Raw genomic sequence first — 21,873 nt, 5'->3', positions numbered from 1 at the left:
TAACGAAGACTTTTGTAATTGCCTTAATTGTCAAAATGAGCATACCCCCACACAATTAATACACACAGACATATATATATTTTAACAAAAGATGTCAAATCATAAATCATGCCAATATATCCCAATTCCTTTAAGCAGAAGTCAAATAACATTCTGTTTAAGAATATAAATTTAAGGTCATTGAGCCTTTAAAAGACAGACTTCCAAGTTGCTAGCATAAAAATATTGAGAGTTTACGAAGACATGCAAGTGCCAGAGGAGAACTAGTCACATACATTTAATTATAGTTTAATGTAGTCATGTGGTCAAGTGTGATTGTATTTAGAAAAAAAAAAAGTACAAAAACACAGAGCACACAAACTTACTGTATCTGTGCTATTCCTGAAAGCCATCAGCCTGCTATTCCTAACAACTTAAAACATCTGCATCTACAGAGCACCTTGCACCCAAAACTATGCTTACATCAAAGGCTTTAAAACACACACAGCGCTACTTTCATGACTAAGTCTACGGAGGCTACTTCTATTTACTTCCTTGCTCTTCCCACCTGAACTCCTTCGTGATGAACTGCCACACAGTTCCTCAACCTAAAGTAAGTAGTTGATGTGGGAACCCACCATGAAGCTAAAAAAGAAAAGATATCGAACAAGAAAAAATATTCAACCCACAGAAAACAAAATAAAAGGACGATCTACCACTGACACAGCACAGGACCAGAAATTAAAAGATAAAATTCAGTTCAAGCAATGAACAACATTACCAACAGGACAGGGTCTGATCAATTAAAATTACAGAAAAGCTTCTTGCAGTTTTGACTAATGGCTAGATAGATCCTTCTTCATCAAAAAAGCAAAGCACTCTGAACTGTAAAAGTAGCTGGATGCTTAAGTCTACATATGTTTAAAATAAAAAAGGCCTCAATATATTTCCTTCCAGTCAGGAAGTATGATTACAGACACATATTGTTCAGACATTCTGAGCAGATCCTAAGCCACTGCTTGCCTCAAAGCGAACAACCCAATTCTCCCTGCAGAAAGGAGGAATGTGGGATGCGTATGCCTGAATACTTCAGCGCTGTCTGCTGTAATTAAGCCTGCTTCTTCAGGAAAGATCAAAGGACACCGTGGAAAAAAAGTAAGCCTCAGGGGCACAGTCTTTCTTTTGTGATCTTCTTTCACTGGAATACCTCCCACATCAATCTGTGAAGAAACTATATCCTACTTTACAGAAAAAGCAGTACCAAACCCAAAGTCTATTGCATTTGGGAGAAAATCGGGTTCTAGCTTAAGTGACCTCAACATCTACAACTTGTGATTATTCAGGAGAGACTCCTCCCCACTCAAGGAGGGGATGAATACTCCCACAGGGCTTCACTTTGCTGTTGGTTCTTTAAGGAAAACTGCAGAAAGAATCAAACTGTACGATGCAAAAAAACGAAGTGCAGGTTTCTGAATTCTGAAATTATCTGTTATTTTGCCTAGCCGTTTTCTGCCATACTTCAGCTGTCTGCAACTTGCCCTCCCACATGCACTGGCTAGTTGGTCATGATCTCTCTTCATACCTGAGCTGAAACTGCGTTAGCATCCTTTCTGGGCTCTGCAACTTCCGTATCCTTCACTGTGGTTCTCTGAAGCAAAAACACACTACTACTGTGTCCAATAGCCTCCACTCTTTATTACTCTGCTTTGCACTGTCATAATCCATAGAAAGACCTTATGTATTTATCCAAGCCTGTTCAAGCATTCCTTCCAACTGCATATTATTATTGCAACACGGCAGGGCTAACGGACAATCACAGATAAGATCTGTGTTAATTTATTTTTTGTATACTTTTGAATAGCCAACCATATAAATAGCCATTTTCTCGTTAGATTGTTTTGCTGTCAGTTAATTTTCTGTATTGTGGATTCTGCTCAAAATGTCAGGTGTTGCACTGCACTGTACTACTACACATAATGATATTTTAGGGAAAAATGAACACTTCCTTCCAAATAATGGCTGGTAACTGAAACCAGTCCACTCTTGCTTCCTAGACCCATGGTACGATGAAGTTACTGGAAAGAAATAGTCTTCCTAAACGCTGCAGCTAACTAGTTATCATATTGCCTTAACTGCAAACAAGTTTAGTAACTCATGTTGCCAGTTTCCATGTGGTTTAAGAATACATTCCTAAAGCTTCTGCATTTCAAATACCAGACTGTCGGATTTTGAAGTCTAGATCTTTATTTATAACGATTACTGTAGAAAACAGACAACAGAGAAACCCTGGGGAACAGGAAATGGATCTCGTGCATAATGTAGAGAGGCAGCAAGGACACTGCCAGCATCAGAGCAAGTACTGTATCACCCTGCGGCTGATAAACCAGGATGACCTAGGGCTACATGAACTCAGACCCCTCAAATCTCCAACATGAAAAAAACACGTAGGTTTTCACTTTATTTCATTAGTAAGTGAACAAGAGAGATGGTTACTATCACGGTTTATTACCAGTCAAAGCACAACATGAATATAATACATCACACATTTCATTCTTAAGCTGTCAGCATTTTAATCCCTGACTATACTTTTGTGTAACAAACACCAATTCTATCAGATGTAGTTGTGATGTAAAGACTGTAGTTTTTTCCCTTTGTGGTCAGGGACCTGACTCAGTACATTCTCAGCCACCTCATACATTCCCAGGCTTTACAGTGTCTCTAAACCTACCATATCATCTCACACCTTCTCATAGATTAACTGAAGAGATCAACTTAGATTAGAAAAGAAGAAAGTGGGGAAGAAAAAGTATTTTTAAATGTGAATGCAATGGGAAATGATATACCATACTTTGTGCAAGAGAATATTTGTCTATTTTAAAAACCAAAAAAAGTATGTGGGTGAGTGGGGGAAAGGAAAAACATCAAAAAGCAGTCATTTTTTCTAAATGAAAATATTCATAAATTTTATGAAATTAAAAAAGAAAAAGAAAAAATCATAAAACTCAGATTTTTTTTCAGTGGTGGTCTTAGTTCTTAGGAGCACAAATTGCACTGGAGAGGAAAAAAGCAAAACAAAAACCCAAAACACATACCTACTAGACCTTAAAAACTCTTAGTATGTGATACCTTATTGCAAAATACATTGGTAGAAATATTACTCAAGAAAAAAGAAATGCTTTTATCTTGCTGTTTTAAAAAGTGAGTATGACAGAACGAACACATTTAACCAGCTGATATAATGGAAAAAATTTAAATACTTACTGCGTAGGAACCTATGAGGAATGCAGCATTTGCTTGTTTTTTCTGATCAAAGCCAGTATAATGAACTATTTTCTTCCTTATCAATGAAAATGACTGTATCAAGAAATGAACAAGATTATAATTTTGCAGCATAAACTTTTCATGACTCCTTTTGTAAAATTAGAGGAATGCAATGCTCAGTTCACCCTTTCAGCCATCTGTATTCAGAGGACCAAGCAGATGAATCCCTCAAAAGCTTCAGTGGACTCTACTGTATTCCCACCTACATTGTTTCAGTATTTTTCCCCAGTATACCGCCTAAACAATGTTTGACACAAATTACACTATTTTTTATTTTTCTCCTTGAATGCATTTAATATTTCTGACTTCAAGCCCTATGCAATAGACATGCAGTTATGAGAAGTAAATACATTACATGGCAGTAAATACATGACATTCTCAAAAACGTCACAGACAAGTTAAGGTCTTAACAGCTTTAAAAACATAACTTATACTTTTTTAAAGAAATTCAGACTCTACATAAATCAGTTTTCTTCTAATAGTTGTTTCTGAAGTAATACTATACGAGAAACACTAGAAAAGGCTTAAATAAAAACCTTTTGAAAGGTTTTTTAAACTTAATCAGAAATAACTTTTAAAAATTTTATCTCAGTGTTTGGCATGTAGTTTCTCCAATTACCTTAGAGAGGGAAATAGCATTACCAATAGAAAGGACATCTGTAATAGCAAAACCTATCCCTGAACTTGCCCTTGAAACAAATTTTGGTGTGCTTGAAACTTGATTGACGGCTAAAGTGTCATAAAGTATTACTATTTAAATAGCGGTCTTACTTGCTCAAATACTATTCAGCACGCTTAAAACAAATAAATTCCGGATAACTAACAGCAGTATGTCCTCAGCAATCTTCATACACCTGTCCAGTAATAAACCCATCATATTCAAAGTGATTACAATATATAGACTTGTTGCTTCAGAGCACCCTGCAAACAGAAATCAAAGAATCTTGTCTCAGGTAAACCTGTTCTTAGTGCCACTGGGACCAAGTGAGATTGAATTATGCAAACTAATACCAGTGACAGACACCAAGCGATGCCCCCTGCCAAAAAAAAAAAAAACAGCTCTATTAAACTATAATGTTCTGCATGCTTCCCAATTTTCACAGTTCAGTGTCTCTTTCAAGATCTAAGCAGTTTTGAAGAGGCAAACTGTGATTCACATTAATGCTAATAAGCTTTTTATCTGCCTAACAGGTTTTATAGTCCAATTTTTGTTAGAGGTCAACTAACTTGAAGTCATTAATTTTAATTAATATAGGAACTCTGTTTTAAAGACATTATGCTCAATGGAGAGTCAATTCTGAAAATTACTGAGCATCCCTAAGAGAAGATAACCTATAGTGGGAACATGACAGTCTCCTTTAGGACCATGCTATAAATGCTATTAAAGATCAAATGTGTCTTCTTACAAAAAGAGATGTCAGTACCAGAACAGAAACCAGAGTCAAAAAAACCTGCCACCTCAAATCAAAATGTGTTGCGTTCAGGCTGTCAATATTGTCAGATTGCTGAGAAGACTGAATTCCAGGAGGGGAGCTTTTCATTCAGAGAAGTCTGTATCCATTTAGCAACTAATCTTTTAGGAGCTTAATATTAGTTACTGTCACTTGCAACTTCTGGATCTTAAAGGCAAGCAGTTCTTCACTCCTAATCCTCCTGCTCCCCAAATATACCTGGATGAAATTTAGCATGCATTTTCAAAACTTAGCTTGCTTACAAATCCAGGAAAGTACCTCAGCAAAAAAAATCTGGGCCATTTGTTTTTGTTCTTTAAAAAGACAAGAATATTAAATACAAAAACAAGTGTTACCTTTAATTTCTTATTTAGTTTGCAGCAGTATCTGTAGACCATTGCCAGATTGAGTGGTCCAAAATCTGCATAAAAGCTATTTGGAGAAAGAAAGAAAAATTGTACATTAAAAAAAAATCATTTACACAGTTTAAGCCAGATGAACAAAGCGAGGAGTAGTAATATGCAAGTGCATCATGCTTCATTTTAAGTAGTTGTAGAGAGCAATAAGGTCTCTCTCCCCTGAGCCTCCTCTTCTCCAGACTAAACAACCACAGTTCCCTCAGCCACTCCTCACAGGACTTGTGCTCCAGGCCCTTCACCAGCTTTGCAGCCCTTCTCTGGGCACGCTCCAGGGCCTCGATGTCCTTCTTGTAGTGAGGGGCCCAAAGGTGAACACAGTACTCGAGGTAAGGCCTCACCAGAGCAGAGTACAGGGCGACGATCACCTCCCTGGTCCTTCCTGATACAAGCCAGGATGCCGTTGGCCTTCTTGGCCACCTGGGCACACTGCCGGCTCATGTTCAGGTGAGCATCGACCAATGCCCCCAGATCCTTTTCCTCTGCACAGCTTTCCAGACACTCTGCCCCAGTCCTGTAACACTGCATGGGGTTGTTGTAGCTAAATGCAGGACCCGGCACTTAGCCATGTTGAACCTCATCCCACTGGCCTCTGTCCATCAATCCATTCTGTTCAAGTCCCTCTGCAGGGCCCTCCTACCCTTCGGCAGATCGACACTTCCCCCCAACTTGGTGTCATCTGCAAACTTACTGAGGGTGCACCCAATTCCCTCATCCAGATCACCACTAATGGAACCCTGAGGAATACCGCTTGTGACCAGCCTCCAGATGGATTTAACAACATTCACCACTACTCTCTGGGCCCAGCCATCTAGCCTGTTTTTAACCCAGCAGAGAGTGTACCTGTCTAAGCCATGGGCTGCCAGCTTCTCCAGGAGAATACTGTGGGAGACCATGTCAAAGGTTTTGCTGAAGTCTAGGCAGACTACGTCAACAGCCTGTCCCTCACCCCCAGGCAGGTCACCCGGTCATAGAAGAAGATGAGGTTGGTCAGGCAGGACCTGACTTTCATTAACCCGTGCTGAGTGGGCCTGATCCCCCAGTTGTCTTAGACATGCTGTATGATTACACTCGAGACGATCTGTTCCACCACCTTTCCTGGCACTGAGGTCAGGCTGACATGCCTGTAGTCCCCTGGGTCCTCCTTATGACCCTTCTTGTAGATGGGCATCACATTAACAAGTCTCCAGTAATCTTTTAACCGGAACAAAAACCTTTTCCCATTTTCCACACACCATCACAAAAGGAAACCGGAATACTCAAGATTTAAATAATTCTCAATATTATACCACTCTGTGATGACAATTTAGAAACTGTTTTAAGAGCAACCGAAATGGCCATCTTTAAAATAAGGCAACTAATAGTTACAAATATTTTGAAAATATGTTTGACTATTTACACATAGTGTTCTTTGTACACTCTACAGTAAAATACGTCAATTAAATAAAGATACAGCATGTGTTACTGCTAGAGAAAAGTGAACGCTGGGAATAAATATTCATTAGTAATTTCAAAAACAGTAAGCATGTCCTTGGTCAAAAACGTTTCAAAAATTAGTAGCATTCCAAATCACACACAAAGGCATATCCTGTTCACTGCAGGGGAAATAATATATCCATTCTTGGCTCATAACGGCTTGAATTAATTTTGCCAGCTTTTTCTCTTATTCTAGGAAGTTTAGACACTCCATACTTCAGCGACTAAAGACATCCCTTTCAGCTCAATAGTCCAAGTGCATTTCTGAATATATTGGAACATGTTGCAACAATGTGTCTTCTAACAAGAATGGGTATAATGAAAGCTTCTGCTCTGAAAGGATTTTTAAGAAATCCTGATGGAAAGCCAAGAAACCATTCTAAGACATATAAATCATTATGGCAGATAAGTCTGAGAGGACAGACGCATATAATTAGCTCTATAATGGAAATAGTATGTTTCCCTCAGCTACATTTAAAAACAGAATGTCAATTAGGCTGGTTCCTCATTACTGCTGTTCTAATTTATTCCAATGATCTGTAAAAAACAAAAAAAATAAGTCTGTACTTACTTCTCATACACAAGTTCATCGTCTATGCAGAAATAATGGGTATTTGCAGCTCCACTCTTTGGTTTTTGGCAGAGAATTGCAAAATAAAGGCGATCTGAAACGCAAGAAAACGTAGGGCTTTTATAAACAACCCACTTCTCCACAGCATGTTTGAAGTATTACCTGTCAGCAGAACAACTTTAAAAGGCTCAAGAGTGCTCCTCAGGTGCCAGCTAACAAGGCACACCGTGGGTGAGGGCCTGCGCTTGGCAGTGCTCCCTCAACCCACGCTCACGGGACCCTACCCTGCTCCTCCTGGTGTAGGGGCAGGCCACACTGCTGCTCTCTGAGCACCATGGCCCCCACCCGAGCACCACAGCCCCCATCTGGACACAGCACCTACGTTAAGCCCAGCAGTGAAATGCCCCCACACCTCTGTCTGGGCCTGGTGCCGCCATCACAGCCCAGCGGCCTCCACAGGGGTGCCTACCCTGCCCTGTGCTCCCCTCAGTCGGGGGGGGGGGGGCATGACAAGCACCATTGATATTCACATAGATACAATTTCATTTATTTTATTTTATTTTTTTATGGCCTGGGGAGCTGTAGGCCCATTGAACTTTAAACACTGACTGTGCTGCCGCTGTAAATTGCTGTGCTTCTGGTAATTGGTCAATAAAAATTGATGCCTTGCAGCAGCACAGCAATTCTTTTTTTTTGTTTTTTCCTTCCTGCTGAAAAAGCGTCATTATTGTAAAATACATGGAGTAAAATTCTAGCTTAAAAGGAATGATTATTTTTTTTTCTTTTTGCAAACTAGTTGTCCAGAGTGGATATATTTACTTTAATATCCAAACATCACCTGTATTTAAATACCAAAGCCAAACTTTTCTGACAGAACAACCTCTTCCTGAGAGCAGAGAAAAAAATCACTGTTTGAAACGAAAATCCCCTATGACTAGCACTTAGAAATCATTGCTTGAATCTTGAAAAGATAAATTTGAAAATATAGTTTTAAAAATGCTGTAGAAGTACACCATGAAAGGAGTCTGCATGCCTGTACCTCGACACTCACAACAATATTTGGGGTGGGGCTGCAAACACCCCCACCAGACAGAATACCTCTGCTAAATGCAGATTTCCATACAATGCCAGCCCAAAGTTTGGCTTACACATTTACAGGCCAGGTGCAACCAGTGGGAAACGCACTAGTGAGTTTCCTAGTGAGTAGGTGCCTCAGCAAGTCCGGCACCTACTTCCTGTGGTCTCAGCTACAGCAGAAAAACCTCACAGATTTAATTTCTGATAGTCCCATCTTGCTGGCACGTCAGCTGCAATACTAGCTGGGAAGTGCAGCACTGCTTAGGAACTTCTGTAACTTGCAGCATTTACCTAAGCACCTCCGGAAAACTTGCCAAAGGAGAAAACCTACAGAGTAATGCTGTGGGTTAAGAAGTGAATAAACTGGCCCCGAAGGAAAGTAAGTCTGGAGAAGCAAGTGTGCCAACACTCCACGTGGATGCAACACGTTCACAGATGGGCAGTCCTGGAAAAGTGCTCAAGCCGACTCCTCGGGGGCAGGAGCAGCACGGGGATCCCACAGCTCCCCTGCACCTGTCCCCACCATTGCATTCCTCCCCGTGCCATGTCAAAATGTGTCTGCGTGAATCCGAGACTGCAGCGGGTATGCTAGCTCACCTACAGAAAAATAATAATTCAAAAAAAAAAAAAAAAGCTGCTTTGCTGGTTTACTTCCCTCTGCCCTGAAAATGAGCTCTAACATATGCATGGGGGGAAGGTCTGAGGGCCCATGAGGAAGCAAAAAGGAGAACTGAGAGGACATGATATCTAGGGATTGTGTTTAAACCGGCACTGGTAGATGAAACACATGTCAAACTACAGCCCTGAGCTATAATTTCACACTACTTCTAAACTGATTTAATGGCTAGCTGCCACCAGGTTTCTTACAAGGGAAAGTTTTCTTTTGGGTTAGATCGCTGAACCAGCCATCCCACTGTGGGTTAGCAGTGGCCATACACTGCCACGATTTTTCCCTCTACGGCATCTGTCCTTTAGATCCACTCTAATTTTTGACTAAGACTGAGCTCTCGGTGCACACAAACAGCATTCACATTGAGGTCTGGGCAGAATGGCTGCAGCACTCAGACTGGCATGCTACCCTCTTGCATGCCAACTTCTTCACATAAGCTTTACATCACTTTTGAAAATATAAAAGCAATACAGAAAGAGTAATCCGAAATCCTCAAAAGAAAGAACAAAAAACATAAAGAAATACATTTGAATAGGTCAAAAGCCTAAAATTTTTCTCCAAAACAAGATTTGGAGTACATGAATCACTTGTTTCCTCAGTGGTCCTACTTTTACTGAAATTTTTCAGCAGTTTTTGCAAAAATGTCCAGCAAAAATAAGAATTCATCTCTTCAGTGAACAATGTGCATGTGGCCTTTTGAATTGCTGTTAGCATTCAGTTCTGCACTGATGTATGTTTGGATCATGTTAATTGTAGCCATTCTTAAAACACCTGAAAGAATTTAGCAAGAAACTCAAGTTTAATGACTGTACAGAACTGCCTCACAATAAGAGCAGCGTGTGTCAAATTCCAATATCCTGACAAGCTGTCCCTTCTAGTGCACTACTAACAATCGCTCCCTATTATGTAAACAGCAGGCTCCATCTTTTTAAAGTGTTTCCTACAAGGAGATTTTAGAAATAAGCTGCACAGTTTTCTCCCATGCGTGTATTTACCTTTCTACTGGCTAACCAGCCTGATACCATACAAATGGTAAATTACTCACCATGTCTACTTTCACCCGGTGTTCTTTTTTTTTGTTTTTTTTTTTTTTGTTTTGTTTTGTTTTGTTTTTTTTTTTGGCAAACACATTCCCAGTTCTGTTTACAGTAACCAAGGATTAATGTGTTAATTTTTGAAGATGAGTAACACAGAGACAAGAATTTCTTCATTAAGGATCCAACTGCAGGACCAGGGTTTATACATAAAATACACTGGAGCAGCAGTAAACTTATTTCAATAGGACTCCACAAAGGTTTGGGCTGCAGGAGAAAGGTTTCCATTTTAATATTTTTATGCTTCATTTGTTAACTTTTCAGTATCTCATTTACATGTAATGTATTCGAGTACATTCAGATTCTTGCAAATTTCTGATAAAAGGTCATCATAAAATTATCATAAACTAGAGCAGATCTTTCTAATCGTCTTTCAGAAGAATGAGAAAGCAGAGCTTACTGCCTTCCAGGCTGCATCTGCACTGCAATTAGGAGATATGACTGCAGTACATTAGATGTACTTCAATTACATTTAATTTTGTTTGCCTCAAATAACAAAACAGTTAAAATACAGAAACATGGACTTCACTGTCGGCAATTAATTTGAGTAAGCATCCAGTGTACAAAATGAGCCTGTAGACCCCTAACTGAGGACTATGTTTCCACAGCTTTGCTACTGCTAGTACAAAAACTACTGAGATTAAAGCTAGCACAAGCATGTCTACACAAGCTATAATAATCACACATCTGATTTCAGTGTGCATAGAAAGAAATGCATTTCGCTTGTTTTTCAGACCTACAGTGTTCTGTGGAAGCATGCCTACAGAAAACTGAGAGCTGCCACTTCATAATCATATTCACGTGAATACAGAGATGACAAAATAATCTCCTTGCCTTTACTCTCAATAAGCCTGATGCTTCTACGGATCTGCTGTAAAGGCCTTAGAGAAAGAAATTTCAGTAATTTAAGAGGCAACTAAACACCAGACAGGCACTCGCTACAGGACAAGTCATACAAACAGCAAAGGTTATTTCAAAAAAAAAGAAAAACTCTGCATTGCTATTGTTGAACAGATGCCTCAAGATGAGAAATTCAGAGGAGGCTGACAGTACAACAAAATACCAAGTTAGTCTGTTTTGAATTACCAGGAATGCAACCAGAGAGTTATTTACTATTGTAACAGAAGTGCATTTCTAAATCCAGGGTTAGTGCCTCGTATTTTGTTATGTTGGTTTTAAAGACCCCCAAAAAACAGGAAGACACAAGAGAAAACAAAAGACAAATTCTGTTGCAATATCGAGATGATGAGCAAAATTGTAGGAGATTTTCTTTTTAGTCATCCTATCCTTGGAAAGATTCATCCACTCATCTTTACAGCGTACTTCAAATTTAAGTGATGATACTGTTGGCAATAACAACAATAGCTTGGCCTTCTGAAAAAGAAAATGAAGACACGGTAAAGGAACTTTTTATTTAACCTCAAACCATGAAAAAATATTTTCAGGGCCACATCATGACCGACGAACAACATTGTGTTGCTTCTATGATTCTATGATTTCCTTAAACATAGTCCTTGTACTCTGCTGCTCAGCTGGTTTACAAGACTACATTACATATGTTCACACACTTTCAGTACTGGATTAGATACTGAAAGCATTAGACCTGCGTTTAAAATCTTAATTTTGAGACAGGCTCACCAGTAAATGAGGTTATATTGATAAAAGATTATATACAACTGTTGCACTGAGAGACTTGTATAATGAAAACTAATTAAAAGTATTTTGAAAATTCCCCCTAAATTGTTTTCAGCATGCCAAAAGAATTGTTTTCTTCAAAATACACAAGATTTATAGTGTTAAGCCAGCAACAGGGGAAAGACAAAGCAAAACCCTTGGACTCCATGGTTTCAAAAACAGAAACAAAAAGAAAAATAAATCAACACAACCTACCTATAAATATATTAAACCAAATGCTGTTTCACAAAACTCCATGTGACAGCGTAAGTAAGATGATTCTCAATTAAAGAAAAAAAAAAAGGCATATATGGTACAGCTTAGGGCATTCTTTCCGGAGTTAGTTCCTCACTGTAACCAACTGTATACCCATTTAGCAGGAGGACAAACAAACATCAAGAAACGTCCCACGATGTAGTATCATTAAAACATATCCATGGTTACTTTATTTTGGAATTAACTACCAGAGAGAGGTGAAAGAGAAACACACACCTTTTGCCCAAAGTTTATGCCTTTTAATTACACATCTTCTCTAAGATGCTACTTGTAAAAATCAGAGAAGAAAATACTAGCTTTTGAGCTTCTCAAGGAGAACTGTTACATTTTCTTTAAGTCATATAAATTGCGTCTTTCAGAGATCAGAAGGATATGGGAATATGCTTCCAATAAACAGAAGCGCATTCAGTACCAGCAAATTGAATTCATACCAGCCAGCCTCATGCATTAGTTGACAAAGACAAAATGCTAAAATTTACCATGTAGCTTAACAGACCAAAATAAACAGTATTTTAGAAGCACAGCTTTTCTGAACTACTCTTAGTAGCAAACAAAAATATTTAGATGACCCTGACATATGGTTGATAGGTACGATTCATTAGGAAATACAGAAACACAGTTATTATTTTATTATTTTGCATAAAAAAATCCACGCATATGATGGATTACAAACTCTGTTATGTATCAGAGCAAATGTAATATCAGGCAAGGAAAGATCCATAACTCTTTACAGCTATTTGGGTTGTTTTGTGCTCTTGTCTTCAGCAAAGATGAAAATGAGAGCAGCCTGCAACGTTCTTAATGAGTTAGGAAGTGTTTTTGTAAGCAGATAAGCTAATGCAGGTATTTTAGCCTTTACAGGTGCTGAAATATTTACCAGTAGGTCCAATTGCAAAAGTAGGGCCTTAAGCTTTAATCTTCCTCCAGTCCAAAACTATTAATTCATTTCTCAGAACTTCATTACGAGAAGGCAGAACTGACAGTTCAAAACCTGAAACAACTTTTAAAGCAGCTGAATGAAAAGGCAAGCCCGAGGGCTCATTCTTTTAGGGTTTCTCTATTAAAAAAAAATAAGTATGTCATACCAGTGTAATGAAGATTAGGCTGCAATTGTTCCATTATTAGAAGCTTATAAACAGCAGCCACCATGAACAGTGAGATCAAGGAAAAATGAAATATTATTAAATATAAGAACCTGCTGCATTTAATTGAGTTTGCTAAACCGTGCGCTGCCGCGTATGTCGAAATCCCACCGAAAAACACAAGTCAAATCCCAGGTGCTGAGCTGTATTATTTGAACAAGTGAACATTTCTTCGGAAGAGAAAACACAGTCATTTGATGGGCCTATTCGGTGCCAGGAGTGTATCAACAGACCCGAGCAACTGCTGCGTGAGAGCGGCTGGAGAGACCTGTTTGCTGGAGAGCTGGGCTGGACAGGGCTGCACAGCGCTCTAGCGAGCGAAATCACTGATATCAGGCAGGCATCACCTGCCAAATTGCAGGTTTCTACATTTAACCCGAGAGCCGCACCACTGTAATTTTCGATATGAATGGTTACAGCCGAGAATGTCACAGAGAAACGAGGGCTCGGAGCGGTGTGTCATTACAGACCTCGGTGTAAGCACACCGCCGCGTCCCTCTGTGCAGACCAGGCGCAAAACGCTCTCGTTTAGGCTGGGGCAGTTTTATTCCACGACAGCATCGGAGCCTCTTACAGAGAGGCTTTCGGCGTGCCTCGGGGGTTCGCATCCTTCCCGCACCACCCTGCCCGACTCCCAGAACGCTGGCGGGGCATCGGGACTTCCTCAGCACGCCGCCGCTGGGGACACACCGGCCTGACCGAACCGCCCTGCCCTCAGCAAGGACGGGACCGGTGCCTTTTGTCCCCGTTTGCCCCCCCACACGTTTGGGCTGCCGGGGACGGGAGGCGAGCGGGGCTTACTTCGCCTGCCCCCCAGAAGTAACTAACGCCGTCCTCGGAGCCGACGCGGCGTCGGCGGCTCATTTTTTTTGGGGGGGGGGGGTTCTTTTTTCCCAAAAAACCCGCGTTTTGCGGCGCGTTCCCCTCCGCCCCCCCCCCACGACCAGCGCTGCCAACAAAGTTCCCGGGGCCGGGCAGCGGCTCCGCGCCCTGCGGGCAACTTTCGGCCCGGACACCGCCCCCCCCCCCCCCCGCCGCCCCCGGCACGCCCCTCACCGGCGATCTTCACGCAGTTCTCGGTCCCGGCGGGGGGTGGCGGCGGCGGCGGCGGCTGCTGCCCTCGCCGCTCCGCCTCGCCCCCCGCCGCCCTCGCCGCCGCGCTCCGAGTTCTCTTCAGAGCCGGCGGCGCCGGGGCGGCGCGGCGCCGGGCCTCGGCCCAGCTCTTCCGCTTCATGGCGGAGGCGGCCGCGCCGCTACGGTGGGGGCGAGGCGGCGCGGATCATCCCCGCCGCTCCCCGCGGGGATCGCGATGCCGCGGGGGAGGAGGGACCCCGCGGCGGCGGCGGCGGCGGCGGCGGCTGACGCGGCTCCCCGGACACCGCCCCCTCCCGCCGCCCCGTGCACCGACGGGCCCCCCCCGCCCCGCCGCGGCGGCGGCTCCCGGCCGCCCCCCCCCCGCCCCCCGCGTCTGCCGCTGATTGGGCCGGGTCCGCGTGGCGTCACCGGCGCGGAGCGGTGCGGGCTGTGACGTCATAGGGGCCGCCGTAACAGGTGGGCCCGCGGACGGGCGGGGAGGGCTCGGACCGGGGACGGGGACGGGACGGGACGGGGCGGGACCGGGCGGCCTCGCCTCGCCTCGCAGCACAGCACAGCCGTGCCACACGCAGGGCCAGCGGTGGTCCGTCTCCCGCCTTCCGCTGCCGAACTTTGCAAAAACACTTTTTTAACGCTTTTTTAAAAAAATTTGTAAAAACACTTTTTTTTTCTTTTTGTAAAAACACTTTTTTTTTTTTGCAAAGCCGCTTCGTTTTGGTAGAAGCACTTTCTGTAAAAACTTTTTCTTGGTAAAAACGCTTTCTGTACTTTTTAGGAAAAAAAAAAACACTTTTTTTGGTATACTTTTTTGTAACCCCCCCCTTTTTTTTTTTACACTTCTTTTTTTTTTTCTTAAAAAAAAAAAACACTTTTAAAATACATTTTCTTAATCACACAGCAGACCTGGCATCGTGCCTTCCCCTGCCAGCACACACAGTCACCATGCACCAATGTCCCACCAGTGGCCCAGGCTTGCACTGTGGTCTGGCTGTACGCAGCGAACCCACGGCTGGTGCCTTAATGACGGCTGCTTTCCGAATGAGTCCTCCTCTGTCGTTTCCCCTCTGTTTGCTGCTCTTCGAGTTGTGAGGCTTGGGGAAGAACGGGTGGGTTGTGCTGGGGTAGCGCGGAGGCCGTGGGACAGCTTCTGGCAGCGCTGAGGTTGGGTGGCTTTAAGAAACGGAGCAAGTTACACCTCCATTCATTCTGATCCCTGTTAAGAGTCCTCACTTTTAGCTGTCATTTGTTTATATCGTTTTTTTTTTGTTTGTTTGTTTTTTTTAACTCGCCAAACGCTTACTTTAAAAATCGAAAGCACGGGGGAAGGTGAAAGTGAAATGACTGGAAAACAAAAGTAGAGCTGGAAACGGTGTCCTTGGCAGGGACAAATGAATGAGTGTGGGAGCACTGCTGATAAACTGGGTGTTCTTTCACTTCCAAACTATGTTAAAATCCCTGCATTTCTCACCTTCATTTTGCACACACAGACTGGGGCTTCCATCTCGCTTCCTGACGCTTTGCCCTCCTGCGAGCCTTGGCTGCCGGACAGGCGCTGTGCCACCTTCCGAGCGAGCCTCCGGGCCGCCCTGCAAGAGCCAGGGTTCAAAGTCTGTGCATGGCTGCTGACAGCCCTGTTCTGAGCACCCTTTAGTCAGAGCAGGGAACCCAGTGCAGCATTTTTACATCAGTAACATCCTCTCGTTAAACACGCGCTGTCCAAATGCGTATGTAATTAATAAGGGGCTAAGGGATAGCACCTTCTGGTGTAATTACATCGCTCCCTATCACTATTTTTCTTAAGCCTTTTATTTTTCATCAAGGGGCGCTGCATTTAATTTCAAGTGATCTTAATGGTGTAGAGAGCTCTCAGAAGTTTGCTCTGGGCCTGCCTTAATGGATGCAGACACAAAACTCCGTGTTTGACATACCACTTTCACAATTGTGTTAGTGTTAAGACTGGTGAGATTTTGCAGGTGAGATGTGTATGAGTAGTGGCAGTGTACAGTGAAGGCCAAAGATCAGAAACTGCAGAGGAGGACATGCTCCTCCATAAATCTCAGAGATTTTTATTTTGAAAATGCTAAAACGTGGCTCATGCCTCAAAAGAAGGCAAATTCTACTTTAATGAAAACAATAGATTCTGAACATAAGCGTTTCTAGAAAAAGAGATCATACAAAATCTGACAGAACCACAAACTAAAATGTCCTCAGCTCAGCTGTCTATGACAGAAATAACCAAGGATGGTTTTTCAGAGACCTCTTGCTCTGACAGAAAATATATACGTACACAGGAGAATGTACTGCTGCAAATATTCGTAAGAATATGAACAACCATGACCTACTCCAAAACTGACAGTCTGACAAGAATCAGGTTTAAGATCCCCCTCTCCCTGTTTTTACAGACCCACCTTTTTGTATTACACAAAACAACTGCAGACAACAGATGATATATATAAAATATTTATTTAAAACTATTAAATGTATTTCATAAAGTCCGCCCTTGCCAGATGCAAAAATAGTTATCGGCTTAGATCCCACTGTTTGCAACAGTGAGCTTCCAAAGTATATTTTAAATACAAGATTGCCACACAGTGCTGGAGGTTTGAAAACCACTGAGAAGTTCTGGGTTGATGTGATTTAGCGAAAGGCAAGAATCCCAAGTTCTTCCCGAGCAAAACCAGACTTTAGTTTAGTGCATCCCGAAAGAAGATTTTTTAAATGTGTTAGCAAGATTGTTACATGAGAAAATAATAAGCTACAGGAATTTTTGCAGTAAGTCTCAGTTGCGTTCTAGTTTTTGTTATTTTACATGCAATGGAAATAGCACTTCAGTATCTGTCTTCAGTGCCAGGTAGTTTATTCTGTGCTCTGATAGTCTAGATATGGTTTCAGATGTCTCATAAAGATGCAAGAGTAGTGATGCTGGTGGGAATTCACTGGAGCGTTGTTCTTGTAGAGCAGAAATGAAAAATGACACATTTTCTCTGCGTCATATGTCAATAATCTGGGGTTTGTTTGTAAAATTTACTGTTTTAACTCCTGCCAGTTGCAAAACTGTGTTAATTGGAACATGATCCAACCTGTTTTTATCAAGGTGCAGAAAATGAACTTCATTACCTGGAATGGAATGAGAATAAACATGTAAATAGTTGAATACTATACTTATTTAAGGACATAAGTGAATCATAGAAGCATTCTGATTTCCCACAAGCTCTTGTACAGATGTGTGCTAGCTGTAGGTTGCACAATACACTGTATTTTAAATTATGGATTTTTAAAATTAAGTTGTAGAAACATGGGGCACTGAGCCATCTAACTGAATTAAATCTGCTGTAGCATGGTGCTTCCTAATGATTTGAGGAGATTACTTTGTCATGTGTTAGCCCCACTTCATGATTTATTCCTCTATTAAAAACACATTTAATGCCTAGAATCAAATCAAAAGCAGAATGTGGGTGCACAACACAATGTCAAAACAAAAATAAAATAAAATAAAATAAAATAAAATAAAATAAAATAAAATAAAATAAAATAAAATAAAATAAAATAAAATAAAATAAAATAAAACAAAACTTCAAGCCAGTTGTTCCATCAGGGTCACTATCAGCTTTGTGCCATCTCTGCAGGAGATGGAATTGCACAATGGCACCTCCACGGATTCCTTCAGCTAGCAGAATCTCACAGACTACATTACACTGTCCTTGGGAGTCCACAGGGACAGCAGCTGAGATGGCAGCACTAAAGCAAACAGCAGAAGGAAGACTGCATTTGTTTTTCAGACAAAATAAATGGGCTCACCTGGGCCTAAAATCAGAGTTCCTCCCTGCTGAGCGGGGTCTCCTTGAAAGTCAAAAGCTGGGCCAGTCATTGCTCTCCACATACTCTTAATACTTCCCAAGAGCACGCTCGATTTTACGTGAGGGCTCTGCACTAAACAAAACAGCAAAGTACTTGTTACCTAGAAATACAAAAATACCTAGAGAGAACAACAAAATCAAACTGTTGCTGTGAATAGTTTCCTGACTACTGAAGAAATGGGATGTGTTCTGCCAATGTACAGCTTACAAGAGATGGTCTGGTGAGCCACTCCCTTCCTATTTACATTGTGATCATGGTATTTTATCAGAGCATTCTTGTTCTGTGAGTCAATTCAATGTGAGAAAAATTTTCTTACCTGATAAGTTATTACCTTCACCTCTTTTCATGCCAAGTGTTTTATAAATTTCCCTTTGTGGATCTACATACATTTCATGCGTATACCCAGTTAAACTGCAAAAGGGCTGCAAAATATGTATATACAAAAAAAAAAAAGTAATATTTTTAAGGTTAGGATTAGTTAGGATCTACTGACAGTGGAAAAAATAGTGACACACCCCCAATTTTAAAACCTGTGACTTTGTCATGTTAAATGAAAGTAAAAGCCAAAAATTTTTAGCCCTAAAGCTTTTAGTAAAACAAAGCTCCCAGTGCAATCTGGAAAATATTTTTCCTTAACAAGTCTCAGTGGATTTTAAAACGAAAGCTTTAGTTACTTGCTTTATTCATGAACTACCAATTGCTTCATGACCTGGTTTTCTGTGGTTGCAAATGACCGTCTTTTCACTCTGAGCAAAATCCCTCAATGCAGATCATTAAGACACAATAGAATACACAATTTATTTAATGACTACCTTATTTACCTTGATGTGATGATAAGATGACTGTCCAATAACGATAAGCCTCACATTTGCTTCCTAGAACAGAACACAGGTATTGAAACTGAAAAGAGGAACTTGGTGTTTCTGCACGACTGCAAAGCATTAGCAGTCTGGTGTTCTGCGATAATGATCACGGTGTACTGAGTTAAAGTTATTTGAAATTAACATCACTGACGTATTCGGAACACACTCTTTGTCACCCACAGTTAGCAGCTACATAAATTTATTAAGTGGTAAATTACGTTTTAAAGATAACTTTTAAGTTACAGGTATGTAAACTTTATGTTTTTTGTAGCATTACTAGCATCATCTTTTCTATTGATTGCAACCTGCTTATGATTTTGGAAATGGAAAATTTCAATGCAGTTACACCTGCATCTAAAGAAGCAGCATGCAAACACTGATGTACAAACAAGTACATCTGTTATTTTCATTTACCGATGACCCTTAATATATATAACTTCAATCAACATGTAGTGCTGCCTTTTGCAGGTGTAACGTTAAGCCTGAGCCTAATACACATCAAAACTTTATATAGATACCAATAACACATTTAATAAAGTATCAGATGTTGCTGTTGTTGTTGTGTTTTGTTTTTTTTTTTTAATATTGGGGTATAACGCTTGCCTATCCCAAACAGAATCATTTTGTTTGTTGGGAAAAGAAGCCCTCCCCTAAAAATAAAATAGTCTTACTAAAAAAAAAAAAAAAAAAGAAGGATTTGATTTTCCATATGTATATCTTCAAGCAGCCAAATTAAGATGTCATTCTGAGTAATGCTAATTGAACAGTTTAGAAAAATCTGTCCTGAGGAGGCGAGCTGCCAGAGAAATTACCCCTCTTCATCCCCAAGCTCTTAGTCCATCTAAGGACTGCTGTCAGCGTGGAGCTGGGTCTGTGTCACCTGCTGTGCTGCTGTTGGAAACAAAATATGTCAAGACTTGCAATCGGCAGCCTAGAAGAGACAGTTTGATCTCCCTCATTTAGCAGGGGACCGTTGCCTTTCTCTTGTATCTTCTAGCACCTGACAAATACCAGTCCACAGCAAGTCCTGTCCATGCCATTTCTCCTTTCTGTCACTCTCTAACTCCTATTTGTGCAGCTGACTGGTGGACAGGTCACAGAACTGATGCAGCTTACAATAAAAAATAAAAATAAAAATCACAGAAGAGAGACTTTTTGTAATCCGAATCACTTTTCTGATCTCGTTCCGTGCACAACCAGCATTCAGCTGTAGCAGCATAATGGGATGGGCAGTAGTCTGGTCGGAGTAGACAGCTGCCGGGGCACTGCTAATACCAAAAGAAATGCCTGTCAAATGTTGTCTAATTGTTTGGGTAGAAAAAAACAGCATCAAGCTAACAGTGCAAAGAGAAATAATGCTGCTGCAACAGAGCATGCAGTGCAATAAATCCCTGTCTCCCAGGCAGATGCATTATGGCAACTGTAGCAAAGAAGGAAAGCACTAACTTACTCCTGAGCTTTTGTCTGATTCCTTGAAGGTTTAAGCCTCCTGCAAGCCCGCTGCAGGAGACAACTGATCAGCTGGACTGCAGCAGCCCCCCATACAAACACGTACATGGGGTGTTGTACTTACTTGTAAGTAACTCCTGGGGACTTTTGCCAGGTCTTCCACATACTCCTTACAGGTGTAACACAAAAAACTCTGCAACACAGCCAGTTGGATGTATCACAAACAGACGTTATTGCACAGCAATGAAGCACCTCATTCTGACTTCGGCACAAACTGTTTTGGAGGTGACCAGGAACTGGGAACACGACAAATGAAAGTTCACTGCAGTCACCAAATGTGGGTTAGGCTCCTGGTTTCACCCCAGCCTCAACAAGCACACCGGGCTTGGGGCCTTGCTAGTGTTTTTATCCCTAGGAACGTGAGAGCTGGCTTGTCAGCTGGGAAACCAGGGAACGGCATCCTTGCTTCCCTAAGGACAGGGCCGAAGAACTGTTTGGTCTGGGATGAAAACTGCATCGCTTTGCCAAAGTGCGGGGGGCTCTGCTGCCTGTTTTCCTCCCTCCCTGCAAGCTCCCACCCTCTCGAGTGACTCCCCCGGGGTCTGAGGCGTGCGGGCCCGCCCTGCCCGCCGCTCCCCGCTCACCCTCACGAACACCACGATGGCCTTCTGCTCCCCGTACAGGGCGGCGAAGGGCACCCTCCGCCCCTCGCCGTCCGCCACCAGGCAGCGGGACGCCTCCCGCAGCTCCGCGGCCTCCGGGCGGGGCGCGGCGGGCGCCCTGCGGACCTGCTCCGTGACGGGTGGGGGGGCCGGCTGCGACGACATGGCCGACAACGCCGCCGCCCCGTACCCGGCCCGACCTGGCCCGGCCTTCCCGCGGGCGGGGAGGGAAAGGCGGAGCCGGTCGGGGGAAGCGACGGGGTCGGGTGGGAGGGCATCGCCTCGGCCCTGCGCCCGGAGCTGGCCGGGGATGAAGGAGGAGACGGGGGGGTTGGGGCCTCCGAGGGGACGGGGAGGGAGATCAGCTGCCAGATCCCTGCCTGCCAGCGAGGGACATGCACTGCATGTGCGGAAAACACTGCAGCTCCCAGGAGCGGTGGGTGAAGGGAATCAGCGCCGCACCGCCTCCGGTTCGGGGCACCCTGTGCAGGGTGGTGGTGTCGGAGGGCTGTGAGCGAGCTGGAAACTTCTGTTTTCCTGGAACTGTCGAGCTACAGCACAGAAAGCGCAGACCCTGGTTCCTCGCTGAAGTAAGAGAGACAAAACTCGGCTGGACTCCGGCAGGTGACCTGCTGAGGATGGAAAGCACACAGAAATGAGTGAACTCAACACTTCGTGAAAAAAGAACACCACCAGTCCTGAGGAGTAGCCAGGTCTCTTGGACGGTTAAAAAAAAGTGCCATAAAGCTGGCACTTTATGAGGAGGACTGCATCTTCATTTTAACAGAGGGCAGAAAGG

General features: G+C 42.6%; 2 protein-coding genes across 9 annotated transcripts in view; both read right to left on the bottom strand.

Moving 5' to 3' along the window:
* The window catches only part of CDC14B (cell division cycle 14B), a 46,358-nt gene extending 31,784 nt beyond the window's left edge, over positions 1 to 14,574 (bottom strand). For 6 of the 7 annotated variants that reach the window (XR_014576826.1, XR_014576827.1, XM_083817932.1 and 3 more), the window contains exons 1-4: positions 14,204 to 14,574; positions 7,215 to 7,308; positions 5,108 to 5,183; positions 3,241 to 3,333 (exon numbers count right to left, since the gene is read on the bottom strand). Coding sequence is in view for 5 of the 7 variants with exons in the window: in XM_083817932.1 (XP_083674058.1) it covers positions 3,241 to 3,333; positions 5,108 to 5,183; positions 7,215 to 7,308; positions 14,204 to 14,381 (441 nt within the window). In the remaining 2 variants the exon portion in view is untranslated. The remainder of the gene's footprint in view (positions 1 to 3,240; positions 3,334 to 5,107; positions 5,184 to 7,214; positions 7,309 to 14,203) is intronic. The other variant, XM_083817930.1, reaches the window with a different exon arrangement.
* A 2,114-nt stretch (positions 14,575 to 16,688) lies between these two features.
* On the bottom strand, positions 16,689 to 21,523 carry PRXL2C (peroxiredoxin like 2C). Of its 2 annotated transcripts, XM_083817958.1 has the most exons (6): positions 21,057 to 21,523; positions 20,537 to 20,605; positions 18,922 to 18,975; positions 18,417 to 18,522; positions 18,041 to 18,172; positions 16,689 to 17,359 (listed from the first exon to the last, which is right to left on the bottom strand). In XM_083817958.1, exons 1-6 carry the CDS (start codon positions 21,237 to 21,239, stop codon positions 17,232 to 17,234), a joined length of 672 nt encoding a protein of 223 aa, XP_083674084.1. In that variant the 5' UTR covers positions 21,240 to 21,523; the 3' UTR covers positions 16,689 to 17,231. The 2 variants fall into 2 exon arrangements, with proteins under 2 accessions (XP_083674084.1, XP_083674083.1); XM_083817957.1 differs by lacking the exon at positions 18,417 to 18,522 and having other exon boundaries at positions 18,041 to 18,167; positions 21,057 to 21,311.
* Positions 21,524 to 21,873: the final 350 nt, after the last annotated feature.

Source organism: Anser anser (assembly GCF_964211835.1).
Source record: "Anser anser genome assembly, chromosome: Z".
Classification (NCBI taxonomy): Eukaryota; Metazoa; Chordata; class Aves; order Anseriformes; family Anatidae; genus Anser; species Anser anser.
This window is presented reverse-complemented; position numbering and strand designations above follow the sequence as displayed.